We start from the raw sequence: 19,612 nt of genomic DNA, 5'->3' as shown, positions 1-19,612 counted from the left end.
CATCATGTTTATCATGGACTTCTAAAAGCCTGGATTTCAACAAGCTTCTCTACCATTTCATATTGATTTGGTGTAGGAACTGTAACGATCCGAGACTGTACATGGTATTATACAAAAGTATTCCTACTACACAGAAATCATTTTGGGAGAGTAAATATATGAACACAGTGTGCTAAACATGTTACTCATCATCATAAAATATTTCATAATTTAAAATGTTTATTTTTTAAAAGAAAAATATAAACAAAGCCACTGGAAGAAAACAGGAAAAAATCTTATCTGTCTTTCTGGGCCTTGGATTGCAGCCACAATTGTTAAAGTGAATCAAACTAATTCAGACACAGCCTTGATCTTTTTATAGTAGTTAGGCAAATGGAGAAAAACAGAGGTGATTGAATTACATTATTTTAAATAATTACAAAAACTAAATAAAATGGAACAAATAAATCAATATATTTTTAACAAAACATACTCATTTCTTTTTGCCTCAATATTCATATAAATACAATAAATATAATTATGAACAACTTTCCAATGAATTTATTAAGCAATGTTTAAAACTCTTCTATCATTTCAGCAGTTAAAAGTATTATTTCCCAAATGAATCTCATTTCAGAATATTCTAAATCAAACAACAAATGATCAGCTAATAAAATGGAAAAGGTTTCTATTTATCTGGAATAATCACAAAGCAATTAAATCTCGGGGGGGGCGGGGGTTTCTCTTACCAAAGAGTAAAAGGTAAAGGACCCCAACAGTTAAGTCCAGTTGCAAACGAGTTTGGGGTTGTGGCGCTCATCCGCAGACCGTTTTTCTGGGTCACGTGGCCAGCATAACTAAGCCGCTTCTGGTGAAAACAGAGTAGGGCATGGAAATGCCATTTACCTTCCCACTGGAGTGGTACCTATTTATCTACTTGCACTGGTGTGCTTTTGAACTGCTAGGTTGGCAGAAGCTGGGACCGAACAACGGGAGCTCACCCCTTGCGGGGATTCGAACTACCAACCTTCTGATTGGCAAGCCCTAGGCTCTGGTTTTTACACCACAGCGCCATCCAAATCTGGACATTTGCATCCAGGAATTCTCTTTTCTATATACCTATTTTCCCCCTTACGACTTGGGTGGCCATATGTCCAGACTCAGCTGTCAGAAGCAGTGTCTGGGCAGAAATTGCTTAAATGTCTGGGGAAATCTGGACATAGGCAACCCCTGTCGGCTGTGTCGTTTTTCCATTCAAATAGCTCAAAAACTTCCATTTTTTATTGGAGATTGTGCAAAGAAAATAAACCAACAACTTTGGGCTATTCACTTGACCAAACCCTACTTGCCACCAACATGAATGATGTGGCTGTGAAGGGGCACGGCTCACTTGGCACTTCCTCCTCCTCCGGAGTAAATCCTATCCAGTACAAATAATAATAATAATAATAATAATAATAATAATAATAATAATAATAATAATTTATTATTTATACTCTGCCCATCTGGCTTGGTTTCCCCAGCCACTCTGGGCAGCTTCCAATCAAGTGTTAAAAACAATACAGCATTAAATATTCAAAACTTCCCTAAACAGGGCTGCCTTCGGATGTCTTTTAAAAAGAAGATAGCTGCTTATTTCCTTCACATCTGCTGGGAGGGCGTTCCACAGGGCAGGTGCCACTACTGAGAAGGCTCTCTGCCTGGTTCCCTGTAACCTCACTTCTCACAATGAGGGAAGCGCCAGAAGGCCCTCGGCGCTGGATCTCAGTGTCTGGGCTGAACGATGGGGGTGGAGATGCTCCTTCAGGTATACTGGATTGAGGCCGTTTAGGGCTTTAAAGGTCAGCACCAACAGTTTGAATTGTGCTCGGAAACGTACTGGGAGCCAATGCAGTTCTCTCAGTGCAGTTATGTGGTCCCGGCGGCCACTCTCAGTCACCAGTCTAGCTGCCGCACTGCTTGCTACCAGCTTGGCTCTTGCATACAGCTGTCTGGGCTGCTGGGGAACATTGAGGCTGCCAACACACATTGAAGCAAGGAGGGGGCAGCAAAGCTTTTGCCCTTTGAAAGACTATGGAGAGAGGAGGGGGCATTGTGCCTGGTGTGCTAGCAACTGAGTCAGGCACTCCAACTCAGAAGTAAGCCACAATGAGAGAAAAGGGACTTCCTGCCTGGGAAATCCATCCGAGGAGTAGAGAAAGTTGCACCTGGAATTCAGCAGCAGCAACAACAACAATGAAATCGGTTTGAATCCCCGTGACGGTCCCTGCTCCTGCCCACCTAGCAGTTCGAAAGCACATCAAAGTGCAAGTAGATAAATAGGTACCACTCCGGCAGGAAGCTAAACAGTGTTTCTGTGTGCTGCTCTGGTTCGCCAGAAGCGGCTTAGTCATGCTGGCCACATGACCCAGGAAAACGGTCTGTGGACAAACGCCGGCTCCCTCGGCCAGTAAAGCGAGATGAGCGCTGTGACCCCAGTGTCGTTTGCGACTGTACCTAATGGTCAGGGGTCCCTTTACCTTTAAGGATGTGGGGTATGGAAGCAGGGAAAACCATGATGTAGCAAACAAATGTTTTATGGCACAACTGAATGCTTTTTTAAAAAAAATTTATGGCACAACTGAATGCATTTTTTTTAAAATTTTAAAAAACACCTTTTCGTGTTAATATTGATTAGGCAAAAAGGCTGGCTTTACCTCCAGTTAAGGGAAACAGGCAGTGGCAAGGCGGATTTTAAGACTGTGAGGATAAGCCCTGAACTTATCAATGTCAAACTCCATCCCAGGAAGTTTAAAAGGATTGATGTTTTTATTATGTTTTTAGATGTGTTGTAAGCTGCCCAGAGTGGCTGGGTGGGGTATAAATAATAGAAATTATTATTATTATTATTGAATCTATCCCATAAGGAGATACCGTATTTTTTGCTTTATAAGACTCACTTTTTCCCTCCTAAAAAGTAAGGGGAAATGTGTGTGCATCTTATGGAGCGAATGCAGGCTGTGCAGCTATTCCAGAAGCCAGAACAGCAAGAGGGATTGCTGCTTTCACTGCGCAGCGATCCCTCTTGCTGTTCTGGCTTCTGAGATTTCAGAATATTTTTTTCTTGTTTTCCTCCTCCAAAAACTAGGTGCGTCTTGTGGTCTGGTGCGCCTTATAGAGCGAAAAATACAGTAGTTCCTTTGTCCTCTCTTGGCTGCCAAGAGAGCATCTTAGGCTAAGGAGATGATGCTTCTTCAAGGACTGGAGTCAGAGAGAGAGATGGCTGTCTTGCCCTCTGCTGTTTTGTTACCTGCACAGGTAAGGTCACGCCCACCTCTAGTCAAATGTAGAGGAAGTTTGTCCCAGCCCAGGAGGAAACAGGAAGTTCCGACTGGCTGGTCCAGACATCTCCAGACATCCCCTTTTTATGTCCACTCTAGGAATGTTGTATTTGACCGCTCTGTATTTCACACCCCACAATTATTACCCTTCATCCACTGTTTCCTTAAAAGGTCTGTGTCTGAGCGGGTTTTGTTGTTTTTTGTCCCAGAGCTTTCCTTGCGAAAAGCTGCTCTTTAGCACTCAAACGGAGGAAACATCAATCTGAAGAAAACCTGAATTGATATTTGCTCAGAATGAGCACTAAAGAGAAGATTTTCACACAGAAAGCTCCAAGGCTAAAAAAAACCCCAATCCCAGTGCCTGGCCACAGTCCTTTTAAGCGCAGAACAGTAGCTAGAAAGAGCAGGCAAAAGTTAAGTGTGTATAAGCCATAAACGCCCCCTACTGCTTGGTACAACAAGTCTTCTTCTTGGAGGCTTGATGTAGCTGAATAGTCTTTTCCTTCACCTTTTCTTCTTGTTCTTTTAAAACCCTACAGAAAGAAACATAAACACTAATTTGTAGAATTGGCTCAAGGGCCATCTGCTTACAACAACACTTAGTTCTATGCATCTATGAAGCCCACTGAGCAAAGCTTGAATGTGGGGGGGCCCCCAACACCACCTTGTGCTTTCTCTCCAGAAACGGAACCTCTTGACCTATGAATGTGAATATTATGAGAGAGCAGTACATGTGAAAAGGATCTAGGAGTCTTGGTTGACCACAAACTTGACATGAGCCAACAGTGTGACGCGGCAGCTAAAAAAGCCAATGCAATTCTGGGCTGCATCAATAGGAGTATAGCATCTAGATCAAGGGAAGTAATAGTGCCACTGTATTCTGCTCTGGTCAGACCTCACCTGGAGTACTGTGTCCAGTTCTGGGCACCACAGTTCAAGGAGGACACTGACAAACTGGAACGTGTCCAGAGGAGGGCAACCAAAATGGTCAAAGGCCTGGAAATGATGTCTTATGAGGAACGGCTAAGGGAGCTGGGCATGTTTAGCCTGGAGAAGAGGAGGTTAAGGGGTGATATGATAGCCATGTTCAAATATATAAAAGGATGTCACATAGAGGAGGGAGAAAGGTTGTTTTCTGCTGCTCCAGAGAAGCGGACACGGAGCAATGGTTCCAAACTACAAGAAAGAAGATTCCACCTCAACATTAGGAAGAACTTCCTGACAGTAAGAGCTGTTTGACAGTGGAATTTGCTGCCAAGGAGTGTGGTGGAGTCTCCTTCTTTGGAGGTCTTTAAGCAGAGCCTTGACAACCATATGTCAGGAGTGCTCTGATGGTGTTTCCTGCTTGGCAGGGGGTTGGACTCGATGGCCCTTGTGGTCTCTTCCAACTCTATGATTCTATGATAACCAACTGGGTTAATAGCCATTGATAGATCTAACCAGTGGCGTAGCATGGATTGCCAGTCCCCGGGGTTGCACAGAGGGTGGGTGGGTGAAAACTGGACATAGTATGCATGCCCAATGGCATCCACATTACCCAGCAGATCACAGCCACAGAGATCTCCAGTTGTCTGGAGAGCTCATTTCCTGGTTCGCACGGTGAAGCTGTTTGAAGTGGAAGTGTGCAGCTGTATGGAGTGTGATAGGAATTTTGAGGTTTTAGATATATGTTAAATGTTCATAAGTGAACCAACCAAGCACGTACACAGATCAGCACAGGAAGACCGACCTGGAACCATTTTGATTCCCAAACTGAGCAAATGTTTTCTCTGCAAGGTCAAAGGAAAATGGAAAAGCCTCCCCATTGCCTTTTCCTTCACAAATCCTGTCTTAAGGGTATGTCTGTGTTTGAATAGAGTGTGAGCCTGTGACATGGCCCAGGAACTATGTATTTATCACTACAAAAGACTGGCCAGGCTCCCCAGGCAATCCAATCAAATAGCCTGCCAGACAGGAGATAAACAAAGACAGGAGAAAAACAACATTCAAATTTCTGTTTCAGACCGCCTTTTCTGTGATGTAGGTATGATGTATCTGGGGGTTGGTCTTAGGTTGCACCCCTTCTGTGATGTATGTATGATGTTTCTGGGAGTGGTCTTGATCTACAGGGTGGCAATTTCAAAAGTCCATATAAGGCCTTGCGCGCCATTGTTCTGGGTTCCTCCTCCTTTCCTGCGGGTGAGGGGAGCACCCTGTTGCAACAGATCAATAAAGATCAGGCTTACTAGCTGCTTTGCTTCTCAAAATTCTCTGGCTGGCCTCTGTTATTTTCTCCTACCAATAGGGAACCTATGTAAGGACTGTATATGGGCTCTTGGATACCCCATAAGGGAAAAAGGACAGATTTTTGTTTACAACAATAGGCAGCACCAGGTGGTCGAAATTTTTTGCCTCAACTATTTTGCACCCTGGGGCAACCATCCTTACAACCCCCCCGCCCCAATTACACCTCTGGATCTACCTTCGACGAATTATCCTTTTAAACTAAGCTAGGCTACTTACATGCCAAGAATGCTTTTCAAAGCGACAATGAAACACAGTTAATATAATGAAATATTGCTCATGAGTGCATTGAAGAGCTACACCAACACTCATAACCATTTGCCATAGAAGACCAAAGAATGATTCTGATATACAATTCCAAATAGAAGCTACACCAATGTTCACTTTCCCAACTCATGCTGACTGCTCCTTTTCCCATTTCAAATCTTATTCGTGTACTTGGTATACAATTCTCCTACTGATGGTGGCATAATAGTTTTCTTCGCTGAGTTCCTGGTATGAGACGCAACACCAACACCAGGACCACTCAAACATCATGAACACACTTGTTCACTGGAACCCATTTATAAAACTTGATGGACCCTAGTTTGCAAAGCATCCTTAACACTTTTCCTTACCTGGCCAAGTGTCGGACAGACTTGTTTATGCCGTCACCTGACAGAGCACTGCATTCATAGAAGATTAAATTGTAATCCTATAATAGAAAAGAAAAAAAAGCATTGCTCACATCATTTAGCAACAAGCACCCTTGGGGACTAAATCTAAATTTATACATATATCTCAAGAATCTCATTCCACTGTAAAAGCATCCGCCGTCCCCTAAAATATATTTGTATTTATGTAACAGCCACTATGACTTCCTTTATTGCTGCATTGTGGCGGTTAGATTTTTTAAAATATAATTTTGCCACTGTAGTCATGCATTGCGTTGAGACAATCACTTTTCATAATGAGATGATACACACCGATAGTTACATAATTTAAGGCCTGGATTTGCTGGAAGAGATTTACATATGGCCCTTTTGAAGGCTATCTAAATACCCCGACATTTCCTTTGGGTTTAGGAGCAGGGAGAGCTCCTTCTGACACATTGATTTACATCATGGGTACAGTGCTACCTTGGTTCTCAAACATCTTGGTTCCCAAACGCCAAAAACCCAGAAGTTAAGTGTTCCAGTTTTCAAACTTTTTTTGAAGTCGAAAGTCCGATGCAGCTGTCAGCTATTGTTTCCAGCGCGCCTGCACCAATCAGAAGCTGCACCTTGGTTTTCAAACATTTCAGAAGTCAAATGGACTTCCAGAACAGATTAAGTTTGGCGCTTTTGTTTTAGCTATTTATTTTCTGTTTTTGTGGCTTTTTCAGTTAATTTGTTTTTGTGACTGTGTGAAACCCAGTTCAGCTACTGATTGATTGTGTGATTGCAGAAATTGATAAAAGCAATAATAAAATAAAATAATAAAATAAAATAATAAATAATAATAAAACAATAAAAACAATAACTATTATTAGTGCAGATAAGGAAAAAAATGTAATTTTAATTTTTATCATCTACAACACTGTCTTATTTATTTTATAGTACGGTACTGATTGTTGCTTTCATTTTATGGCTCAATTGTCTCTTTAGATAGTAAAATTGATGTTAAATTGCTGTTTTAGGGGTTGTTTTTAAAAGTCTGTAACAGATTAATCCGTTTTGCATTATTTTCTGTGGGAAAGCATGTCTTGGCTTTGGAACGCTTTGGTTTCGGAACGGACTTCCAGAACGGATTAAGTTTGAGAATCAAGATACCACTATATAGGCTTCAAACCAGAATCACCCTTGTCCTGAGTGTCATTTTTTATTTTTGACTGCTAAGCTTACTCTGGAGTGTTTGGTGAGGTACATTGTCTAAAGCTCTTTGGAAGTCCAAGTACACAATGTCAACCAGATTACCTCTATCTGCTTGTTGACACTCTGAAAGAATTCTGATAAGTTTGTAAGATCTACCGGGTTTTTCCTCTTGCAGAAGTCAAGTTGGTTCTGCTTCAGTTGGGCTCTTTCTTCGACGTGCTTAAAAGTAGTGCACGGCTTAATTTTGGTAGTATCCAGCTTTATATACTATGAGAGAGCTGTGACTTTCACCTTTAAACCAAGGTGGAGGATGCAACTGCTGGTGCCAGGGAAGAGGAGAAGTACCATATTTTTTGCTCTATAAGACTCACTTTTTCCCTCCTAAAAAGTAAGGGGAAATGTGTGTGCGTCTTATGGAGCGAATGCAGGCTGCGCAGCTATCCCAGAAGCCAGAACAGCAAGAGGGATTGCTGCTTTCACTGCACAGCAATCCCTCTTGCTGTTCTGGCTTCTGAGATTCAGAATTTTTTTTTTTCTTGTTTTCCTCCTCCAAAAACTAGGTGCGTCTTGTGGTCTGGTGTGTCTTATAGAGCAAAAAATATGGTATTTTACTCCTCTTCTCTAGGGCCACAGGGCAAATTTGCAGCTGCCCATAGATTCCCATCCATCTATAGTGCCTTCTCGTCAAAAGGAAAGCTGTTCTTGTACCCAGGATCATGAAATCGAGGTACTCAAACAAAGGTGCTCCCTCACGAAGAGGATAAGTAAACCAGCTCTAATTGAAACAGGCAATTCAGAGGGATTTTTTCTTGAAACTTGATCATCACATTGTGAAAGCAGGCCCTTCTTCAGTCGTAATGAGATAGCTTCAAAGGCCTCAGTTTAATGAGATATACAAAATCAAATATTTGACTTCATGCCACAGATGGGTAATATTCATTGACCTTGTTATCACAGAAGTTGTTCCCAAGAGGAACATGGAGTTTTGTTAAATGTACATTACTGGTTGTTTTTAGAACTGTATGTTCTTCATACTGTACCTTGGCTAAATGCTCTCCTAATCCCTTGGGGATTTCCCGTTCTTTTTCATTATCTGTTTTGTTCCCAAGCAAGAGGACAGGAATATTCTCCCCTGCTGCTTCCTAGAAGATAATGAACAGCAGTTAAAATACGGGTTCTCTCCTGAGAGCATTGAAAGCTCCTAGCCGGCACTGCAAGCAGACACAAAAATAAGTGCACCCGACATTCCAGATATACCGGTACATTGCGGTTATAATATTCCGTTATAGATTATAAATGCCTAATTGATTTGTTAATAATATGCCTTTTGCTATTGTTGTTCTGTTTAGCTTACGTTTTAGTTGTTTAGCTGTTTTGTTAATGGTGTTTTACAGATTGCTTTATTGATGGTTTGCTAATTATTTTGTATGATTTATGCTGTATTTGTGATGTTCTAATATGCTATTTTGATTTATTGTTTGTAAGCCACTTTGAAAGCTGGACCATAAAGAAGGCTGATCGCCGAAGAATTGATGCTTTTGAATTATGGTGCTGGAGGAGACTCTTGAGAGTCCCATGGACTGCAAGAAGATCAAACCTCTCCATTCTGAAGGAAACCAGCCCTGAGTGCTCACCGGAAGGACAGATCCTGAAGCTGAGGCTCCAATATTTTAGCCACCTCATGAGAAGAGAAGACTCCCTGGAAAAGACCCTGATGTTGGGAAAGATGGAGGGCACAAGGAGAAGGGGACAAAGGGGACGAGATGGTTGGATAGTGTTTGCGAAGCTACCAGCATGAGTTTGACCAAACTGCGGGAGGCCGTGGAAGACAGGAGTGCCTGGTGTGCTCTGGTTCAGGGGGTCACGGAGAGTCGGACACGACTAAACGACTAAACAACAACAACAACAAGCCACTTTGAGAGTAATTTTAGTGAAAAGTGACATAGTAATACAATTAATCAACCACATCCCTATTTTAACTACGTACACATTAGTGGTTTTGAACAAACGGCTGCGTTTCCAGTGCTTTTTTTATGTTGCTGTTCACACCAGAGAAGTGTGTGTGGATGACCCCAACGCTGAACTCCAAATTACTGATGCTGTCATTCACACGCCCAAGAGCTGCCTGAATTGTACGCATCTCGGCTTAAGCGTGGCTTCTGTTTTCTAACTAAATGTAAGCTTGTTTGAGGGAAAGCACACCAAACAGCAGAATTTCTCAAGAAGAGACAAGATAACCTTGGATTGTGGCTAATGTCCTGTTTCAAAAACGAGCAGTAGAAGTGTGCGGGAGCCAGGATAAAGGTAAAAGGTAAATGACCCCTGGACCATAGCTGTCAACCGTCCCTTATTTGGTGGGAAACTCCCATATCCCAGTGCTGTGTCCCACTGCTGTCCCTTCTTGATGATGTCCCTTAAATTTCCTGGGTTTCAAAGGAAGCAGCTCCTCTCCCTCCCTCCCTCCCTGCTGGCCAGGGAGGAGGGAGGCTCCAGCTGTGTTGCTTGGCTGCGTTGCTCACCCAATAAGGAGTCTAAGAACGACTGGGGGGTGGAGCTTGCATGCCTTGTGCCGATCAAATTGGCCGCGTTGCCTGGGGACTCGCCTTTGCTCAGCGCTTCCCAGCAGAGAGGTGACAGTGGTTTTCCTTGCTGCATCCCCTTTGTCAGGTTGCTGCGCTGTGGGAACCACCGCTTGAGGCTTCGTTTGGCTGCTGGCTGGGCTTTCTGAACATACCTGTGCTGGGAAAATCCCCTATTTTGGCTGCTGATCCCTTATTTTTGAGGCTACTGGTCCCTTATTTTCAAATCTGTAAGTTGACAGCTATGTCCTGGACGGTTAAGTCCAGTCAAAGGCGACTATGGGGTTGCGGCGCTCATCTCGCTTTCAGGCTGAGAGAGCCGACGTTTGTCCATAGACAGCTTTCCGAGTTATGTGGCCAGCAGGACTAAACCACTTCTGGCGCAACGGGACACCGTGATGGAAGCTGGAGCCCACAGAAACGCCATTTACCTTCCCGTCGCAGCGGTACCTATTTATTTGCTTGCACTGGCCTGCTTTCGAGCTGTTAGGACAGAGCAATTGTGGGGATTCAAACTGCCAACCTTCTGACTGGCAAGCCCAAGAGGCTCAGTGGTTTAGATCACAGCGCCACCCGCATCCCTGGAGCCACACTCTCAGTCCTTCTTACCTCAATGCTCACTAACCATTGCTTCACAGCTGTGAACGACTCTTTTGCTGTTATGTCATACATCACAACCACGCCGTCAGCTTTTCGAAAGAACTGCTTGGTGATGCTGCGGTATCTGCAAATCAGTTCTCTTTATGAATCTTCTGTCATTAGCACCAAAAGCATACAGAAGATAAAGCCAACAGAACAACAAGCCTAGAAAACAGATGATCTGACCATACAGTGGTACCTTGGGTAACATATGCTTCGGGTTACATACGCTTCAGGTTACAGACTCCGCTAACCCAGAAATAGTACTTCAGGTTAAGAACTTTGCTTCAGGATGAGAACAGAAATCATGCTCCGGTGGCCTGGCGGCAGCGGGAGACCCCATTAGCTAAAGTGGTGCTTCAGGTTAAGAACAGTTTCAGGTTAAGAACTGACCTCCAGAACAAATTAAGTACTTAACCCGAGGTACCACTGTATAGGGTGACCCCAAGGTTGCAGGATATGACGACAATTCACAGCAGGGCATAGCATATGTTCAGATTCTCACCCCTGGCATAAGGGTTATTGGATTGCTACAGGTAGAAACCACCAGGAAGCAGATAGGCAAGAGTTTTAACTCCTTTAACTGAGGTAAAGGCCCTCCAGCTGTTTAGGAACTACAATTCCCATCATCCCTGACCACTGGTCCTGTTAGCTAGGGATGTACATTTTATTTTATTTTATTGCTATGGTTAGTGGCTGATGCAAATAACGATTCTTCAACTGCCCTCACCTTAGCCCTCCAGCAGACCCCCATGCCTGGCTCGAATAAACAAAGGGCAGCCCTGCCAGTGTTGCAGCAGGACGTAAGGGCATTTCCTCACCTTTCTTGCCCAGCAGTGTCCCAGAACTGCAGCAGTACTTGGTGGTTATCCACTGGCACCATTTTTACACTGTAATCCACACCTGTAAAGGAACACAGCTTAGATTATCTCCAGATGTGTGGGGGGGGGCAGGACCTACAGCCTGCAGGCCAGTCTTGAACCACAAGGGAATCCAATTTGCCTTGCCAGGCTGGTCCCCTCAAACCACACCCACCTTTCCATCAGTTGACGTCACTAAAGGTATAATTTAGGAAACTTTTTCAGCAGGGGGCTGGTCCACTGTCCCTCAGACCTTGTGGGGGGCCGGACTATATTTTTTGGGGGGGAATGAATGAATTCCTATGCCCCACAAATAACCCAGAGATGCATTTTAAATAAAAGGACACATTCTACTCATGTAAAAACACCAGGCAGGCCCCACAAATAACTCAAAGATGCATTTTAAATAAAAGAACACATTCTACTCATGTAAAAACACGCTGATTCCCGGACCATCTGTGGGCTGGATTGAGAAGGCGTTTGGGCTGGATCTGGCCCCCGGACCTTAGGTTGCCTACCTGTTATGTACTGAAGTTCTCACCCTGGGCCAGCAGGGGGATACTGTAGATAGTTATGCAAATGAAGGATTGAAAGTGACGTTCAGGGATTGGATAGTTTGTATGCAAATGAAGGATCGAAAGTGATGTTCAGTGATTGGATAGTTTTAGAAAGCTGCTACAGTTACGTTGTTCTGGAGCTCTATATAAGCAGGCTGACTGAGCTCTTCAGTTCAGTTCTGTTCTGGCCTTTAAATAAACAAGAGCTGTTTGAAGAATCACTGTGTCGTCTGATACATTTGCCCACAACTTAACACTACCCATGGTATAATTAGAAACAATTCCAAAGAATAAGAGAAATGAGACACATCTTTTAAAAAGCCAGTGTTTAGCGAGGACTGAAAATACAAGGACACGTATAAACAATGGAAATAAGTGTGGGTCACCAAGTCTGGATTTGTATGAGCGGCCCAGACAAATGTGATTTGTGTGTTCTTTTTTCCTTTAACTTACTTACCGACTGTAGCAGCAGTGCCTGGGAAAAAATGGTCTTCGCAAAAACGCCTTAAAAAGGAAGTCTTCCCCACACTTGAATTGCCTACGATGACAATCTTGAATAAACCATTTGGAGCAAAGCACCCTTGTTCATCCTTTAAACAAACACAAGTGCAAATTGTTCAGTAAGCTGCACTGCACCTACTGCTAAATCATTTTGCTTTTTGAGGTGAGGAGATATTTAGAAATAAAATATCTATTTATTTAATACATTTATATCCATTCTTCAGTACTATGGGCTGGACCCAGAATAAATAAGGTAAATTTTGGTTCCACTTACATCAATTGATAGCAATAGCTTTTCTAATTGATTTCAGTCACACCCAAGGGCAACTAACGTAAGTCTGATAGTATTTCAAAGTTGGCTTATATAATTCAAATAAACAATAATAAAAAACCCAACACGCTGCGCTCATTGCAAGAGACTCATGACATCAAAAGATAAAAACAATACAGTCTTCTTGTAGGCAGCTGAAAGCTTATCTCCTCATCTTGTAAGAAAGCTGGCCAGTGAGATAAATTTTAATCCCTGTGTTAGAGTGTTTTATAATTTGCTCTTTTCAAGCCAGCTACATTACAGAAATCAACTAAATAATAAAAATCAAAAAGCTTAAGGAAAAAATCAGAAAAACCTAAAATAGAACAAAGCCTTAACGGGATGCCGGCTACAAACCTCGTTTCACTGAACTATTCAGTTTCCTCAGGAGGGAATAGAAAAATCATAAACTTTAAATGACCAAAATTCAAACAAGGGTAGAAACCCAAAAATTCTGACATATTATAATCCAAAAATTCTGACATATTATAATTATAATTAGGTTTTTCTAATTTTTTCCTTAAGCTTTTTGATTTTTATTATTTAGTTGATTTCCACAAGATAATATTTATAGTCGATTAGTTCTCGTGTGAGGGATTTGCATGGTATTTCATTTGTTTTGTGCAATTTCTCAGTTCCGTGACTGTCTTCTTTCTATTAGCTACATTACAGAAGGCAGAGTGTTGAGGAGTGAATCTGTCTCCTACTGTTCTTCATATCCCAGTAAAGAGCCCTCTAGCTCAACAACTACAATCAGGGGTGCCAGATTTGATGAGGTGAACATGTGTGAGGGCCGACCAAAGTTGTTGACCTAAAAGTTGTTGAGCTTTTTTATGATTTTAGCCCGAAGTTGTTGAGATTTTACCCCAAGAGATAGACTGCCACAGGGACCGAATTAGTCCCTTGGAACGGTCTTTGGATATGCCTGAAGCAGCCCCACTCCCCATTTGGGATTGCTCGGTCCATATTTCACTATGTGCACTGGAGGCAAAATGCAAGGACATACAGAAGGTGGAAAAAGCAACGAGGGGATCACCTGTCTTGGTTGGTGGTCCTCACCAACAGGGAGGAACTGATCGACAAAGTGGAAGGACTCAGAAACCTGGGAGGAAGCAATCATGCCCTCCTGGGTGAAATAGAGGCAAGGGAAAGGTCTTTTTAAAGGGAGAGGTCCACACCGATGTGTTTGAAGGTGCTTCGTTATTATTCTATAATGTTAGAAATTGTGCTCTTTGATTTTCAAAAACATTTAATAATAATAATAATAATAATAATAATAATAATAATAATTTATTATTTATACCCCCCGCCCATCTGGCCACTCTAGGCGGCTTCCAACAAAACACTAAAATACAATAATCTATTAAACATTAAAAGCTTCCCTAAAGAGGGGAATTTTAATATTTTAATGTTTCAATATTTTAATTGTTGTATTTTAATCTTGTTTTTAAGTTGTATTCACTCAACTTGTTTTTATTATTGCTTGTTAGCCGCCCTGAGCCCGACCGTGGCTGGGGAGGGCGGGGTATAAATAAAAATTATTATTATTATTATTATTATTATTATTATTATTATTAATGTAAAGCACACAGCAGAGATAGCCATAAATTAGCCAAAATCCACCTCCAAAATAAAAACAATGCAGTAGTTTTGTTTCTTACATTTCCTAGTGTTTCTTTTCCTACTGGCTGTCCCCTGGGAAAGGAAGGTGTTTGTTCAGATGGTGATTCTGTTTGGATCTCATTCATTTCCAGTTCTGGCAAGTTAGCTTCATCTTCTTCAGACCATTTGGTTAGCGTCCTCTCTCCCGGTCTATTTAGAAGCTGGGGCAGGTGATCTTCTTCAATTGATATTAGTCTTTGTAGAGGCCTTCTTTGAGTCAGTCCCTCACCAGCAGCAGAATCAGAATCAAATAAAAGACACCCGTTCAAACCAGTGGAATTTCTTCTCCTTTCAGTGTTAAATGTATCGTCGTCTTCTGAAGACTGGCTAGAAAAAGCATTACCAAACATAACGTATTTTAAACTCTCTATACCACATCTCTGTATCATTTAAACTCTCTGTATCACATCTCTATACAGTGGTGCCCCGCAAGACGAATGCCTCGCAAGACGGAAAACCCGCTAGACAAAAGGGTTTTCCGTTTTGGAGGTGCTTCGCAAAACGAATTTCCTATGGGCTTGCTTCGCAAGACGAGAATGTCTTGCGAGTTCCTGCGGGGGTTTTTTCCTCCCCCCCTTTTTCTAAGCCGCTTATCTGCTTATCCGCTAAGCCGATAAGTCGCTAAAAGCCGCTAATAGCGCTAAGAGCGCTAATCCGCTAAGCCGTCAATGGGCTTGCTTCGCAGGACGAAAAAACCGCTAGACGAAGAGACTCGCGGAACGGATTATTTTCGTCTTGCGAGGCACCACTGTATCACGTTGGATGCCTGTACAAATTTAATTCAGAACTTTGAATTTGAAATTTGGGTTCATATTTTGAATATGTTTTGAATATGATCCCTATCTGAACAGGACAGCAAAGAAATATAAAAGCAATCTATATTTCTGTATGGAGAAAAACTATATAGATGCAGGAAATAAATACAGTGGTACCTCAGGTTAAGTACTTAATTCGTTCCGGAGGTCCGTACTTAACCTGAAACTGTTCTTAACCTGAAGGAGCGTCTCCACCCCCATCATCCAGCCCGGACACTGAGGACCTTCTGGTGGTTCCCTCATTGCAAGAGGGGAGGTTACAGGGAACCAGACAGAGGGTCTTCTCGGTAGTGGCGCCCACCCTGTGGAACACCCTCCCACCAGATGTGAAGGAAATAAGCAGCTATCCTATCTTTAAAAGACATCTGAAGGCAGTCCTGTTTAGGGAAGTTTTTAATACTGTTTTAGTACTGTTTTTAACATTTGATTGGGAGCCGCCCAGAGTGGCTGGGGAAACTCAGCCAGATGGGAGGCGTAGAAATAATAAATTATTATTATTATTTATTATAACCTGAAGCACCACTTTAGCTAATGGGGCTTCCTGCTGCCGCCACGCCGTGGGGCACGATTTGTGATCTCATCCTGAGGTAAAGTTCTTAACCTGAAGCACTATTTCTGGGTTAGCGGAGTCAGTAACCTGAAGCGTATGTAACCTGAGGTACCACTGTAGTTCAATAAAGAACTATTTCTTACACTCATTTGAATAGTATCTAACTACAGTACATTCTGCACCCTACATTAAGAATAAATGTGCGCAATAGCAAAACTAGGACCTTACCTTTTTGGCAAAACCTTTTTCTCCATATATTTGCCGATGATCGAGCCCGATCTTTCTTTCCACCTTGCAGTTGGAACATTCTTACATTTCTGTAGAAATATTATAGAAACTGCCTCAAAATGAGTTACATAAAATGGCAAACTCAACACTATTTTCAGAGCAGTATACTCCTGTGAAGGGACGCGGGTGGCACTGTGGGTTAAACCATATAGCCTAGGACTTGCCGATCAGTGGTTCGAATCCCCACGATGGGGTGAGCTCCCGTTGCTCAGTCCCTGCTCCTGCCAACCTAGCAGTTTGAAAGCACAAAGTGCAAGTAGATAAATAGGTACCGCTCCAGCGGGAAGGTAAACGGCGTTTCCGTGCGCTGCTCTGGTTCGCCAGAAGTGGCTTAGTCCTGCTGGCCACATGACCTGAAAGCTGTACACCGGCTCCCTTGGCCAATAAAGTGAGATGAGCGTGCAACCCCAGAGTCGGTCACGACTGGACCTAATGGTCAGGGGTACCTTTACCTTTTTATACTCCTGTGAAGGTGTCATTTAAATAGTGTATGAGGAGGGTGGGAACTGTACAAGCATCCTCCTGTGCTCCTGTGGGACAGCCATTCATTTCAATGGCATTTGCACATGAGAACTTTCCATAAATTGTGTTCTGGATCTACATCAGCAAGGAAACTTCCCTGTCTCTTGGTCCACCCCTTAGCTAGTTGACAAAAGATGTTCTGTTAGGGCTAGATTTGGGGGCTAATGTTCTTGGATGTACCCTAGAAAGGCCTGGGGATATCAACCTTTGGAATATCTGGGCACCAAGAGGAAATAGAAACGGCATTTCAACCACATGAGCATTAAAGTCACCAAGATGAGACTGGGTGCAGGGAAGGAGGTGAAAACAGAAAACCAAAAGTGGGATTGGGAATAATCAGAAAAACAAATATGCACCAGAAGCATTTTTACTTGGTATTATAGGTCAGGACATTAATAGGCAAGATGTTAAATTGTTTTTATATGCAACAACTGCGGCAAGAGTATTGTTAGCCCAGAAATGGAAACAAGAAGAAATTCTGACAAAAGAAGAATGGCAGACGAAATTAATGAACTATGCAGAAGTGGACAAAATGACAGGAAGGATTCGAAACTTGCGGGACCAGAGATTTACAGAAGATTGGAAGAAGTATATGAGTTATTTGAAGAGCAACTGTAATCAACAAATTACGCTAGTAGGACTACAAGAAGTTTTGTAAGGAGAAATATACGAAGTGTTACAAAGTAGAAAAAGATAGAGATCTTGGTTATGAGTTTGAAATGTAATAGGGAAGATAAGAAATGCATACTGAGAGATTAGATTGGAAAATTTTCAGACAGGATTGATGGAAGTCAAAAACTTGAATAAGATGTAAAAGTATGTTTAATTACTTTTGAAAATGATATGTTAAAAAACTAATAAAAATTATATATATATATAAAAAAGAAAAACAAATATGCAAGGATCTTTGGAAGAGAGGAGCTTGTGCCCAAATTGTTGCCTCCTGCAGATTGATAATAAACCAATGTCCCAAATCATCTGAAAGTACAGTAGTTTTCCGTGTCTAAGACGATGTTTTCTTATTATAAAATAATGTTAAAATAATTAAATTGGGGGGCATCTTATACACGGATAGTGCAGAGGGGCGATGGGCAATTGGTTGCAGCCTTGAGCAGGATATTGTCAGTGGCGATTGGTGGCTGTGGCAAGGGCTGCTGTTGATTGGCTGCTGTGGCAGCAATTGGGCGGGTGATTGGTGGCTTCAACGACGCGTGCAATTGGCAGCGTCGGTCAGGTGGGTGATCGATTTTCGGCAGTCAAAAAAAGCTCAACAACTCTGGGCAATCTCCCCCTTGTTTTCTTAATTTAGAGTCCCCAAAAATAGGGATCGTCTTATACACAGGGGCGTGTTATACACGGAAAAATACGGTATTGTATTTGGTTTTTGATGATGTTGTCAGCGCTTGTGGTAAAACTGGGTGCAAATAAGTTGACGATGATGAATGTGCACATTTGAGAATCAGTAACACAGGAAGTCGCCATCTACAAAGTCCGGCAACTGGTCCATCTGGCTCAGAACAGACAGGCAACAACTTGCCAGGGATTCTTGCAGGAAACTGTCCTAGCCCCACTTGCAAATGTCGGGATTTGAATTTGGGACCTTCTGCATGCACAGAAGGTGCTCTTCCACTTAACTACAGAGGTGTGTCGCCACAATATAGTTAAGAATCTGTCAAGGCTAAGAAAAAAACACACGTTTTATGAGTAGGTAGTCTTGGGCAGTCCACTCACCTGTAAACATTCGTCATGTTCATCTCTCAGATATTTGTTCCTTTCTCTGCAGTGGTGGGGCATGAAAAGAAAGGAAAACAACATAGAACTTACAACTTTATACTTTATTCTTTATTCAGCTATAAGCCCACAAGGTAAAACAAATCAATCAATAAAATAGCATTTTACATTCTAAAATATCAACTAAAATATTTCAACACATAATCTCCTTCACATTACTTACAATCTCTAGATGTACCGTATTATGGCCTTGAAGATAAAGATGGTGCATAGAGTTTACTAGATTTTTAATAGTCATGGAGCATTCCATGAAGTCTTTTATATGAAAGAACTGAACACAGGAATCTGGCAACCTGTAATGTTCTATAAGAGTCAATGTCCTGGAGTAGATAAGCTAGATGTAATTCAGGTGGTTTAGCAACAATTTCCAGAATGATTGAACTCAGAATCCTTGATCGGGGAACAATATATAAAGGGCAATTTAACAAGATATGATAAAGGGATTCTATTGATTTGTTGTCACATGCGCATAAAACAGAGGTTTTACCGTTAGAAAATCTATTGCTCAGCACATTTGAGGGGAACACATTAAATCTGGCTCTAAGAAATGCGAATCTATGCGACGCAACCGATAAGGTAGACAGATATCGAGGTATCTGGGACATAGATGTAATGCCCTGATTTATCGGAGAACATGTACCTCCACCTGTAGTACGATTTTGTTGCAAATCAACCTCCTCCAATCTTTGTTTGATGACCTTTTTAGCTGTAATTAGATCTAGATTTAGTATATCGGAAGGAGAGATTCCATAAGACAACAGTTTGGAATGGATTTTTGTTGCCCATGGGCTGGTGAATTCATCTCTCCAAAGGCACTGAATAAGATGGTAATTTGGCAATTTATGCCAAAGGGACAGCCAATAATTAAAGGCATGTCTCCACATCAGAACTTACAACATATCCTCCAACTCTGCCCGCTTATCAGTGGGGGAGTCCAGTTTGTTAAGAAATTAATATGGTATTGTGGTAAGAAAGCCGAGAGGATTTTAAACCAAACCTTATTACAGGGGAATCCCAGCTTACACAGTGATTCTGTTCTGCAGGATGTACACAAGTCCAGTCCAGTCTGCCCCGCCCTGCTCCACCCCCTTTCAACGCTGAGAATGGCATGCATGTCAGCAGTC

At 42.2% G+C, this 19,612-nt stretch overlaps 1 protein-coding gene and 1 long non-coding RNA gene across 3 annotated transcripts in view; both read right to left on the bottom strand.

Moving 5' to 3' along the window:
• Window positions 1-201: 201 nt before the first annotated feature.
• Window positions 202-2,762, bottom strand: LOC309341510. The gene is made up of 2 exons (XR_014156354.1): window positions 2,634-2,762; window positions 202-2,599 (listed from the first exon to the last, which is right to left on the bottom strand). It is a non-coding gene; the product is annotated as an uncharacterized lncRNA (long non-coding RNA).
• A 275-nt stretch (window positions 2,763-3,037) lies between these two features.
• CRACR2A (calcium release activated channel regulator 2A) overlaps window positions 3,038-19,612 on the bottom strand; it is a 41,414-nt gene continuing 24,839 nt past the window's right edge. For both annotated transcript variants that reach the window (XM_081860961.1, XM_081860960.1), the window contains 9 exons: window positions 18,429-18,474; window positions 16,116-16,204; window positions 14,522-14,849; window positions 12,507-12,639; window positions 11,454-11,535; window positions 10,603-10,717; window positions 8,455-8,556; window positions 6,200-6,276; window positions 3,038-3,832 (listed from right to left, as the gene is read on the bottom strand). In XM_081860961.1, coding sequence (XP_081717087.1) covers window positions 3,742-3,832; window positions 6,200-6,276; window positions 8,455-8,556; window positions 10,603-10,717; window positions 11,454-11,535; window positions 12,507-12,639; window positions 14,522-14,849; window positions 16,116-16,204; window positions 18,429-18,474 — 1,063 coding nt within the window. In that variant the 3' untranslated portion in view covers window positions 3,038-3,741. The remainder of the gene's footprint in view (window positions 3,833-6,199; window positions 6,277-8,454; window positions 8,557-10,602; window positions 10,718-11,453; window positions 11,536-12,506; window positions 12,640-14,521; window positions 14,850-16,115; window positions 16,205-18,428; window positions 18,475-19,612) is intronic.

Source organism: Podarcis erhardii, assembly GCF_964252035.2.
Source record: "Podarcis erhardii genome assembly, chromosome: 5".
Lineage (NCBI taxonomy): Eukaryota > Metazoa > Chordata > Lepidosauria > Squamata > Lacertidae > Podarcis > Podarcis erhardii.
The sequence above is the reverse complement of the archived record's forward strand: the minus strand, read 5'-3'. Positions and strand labels throughout refer to the sequence as shown.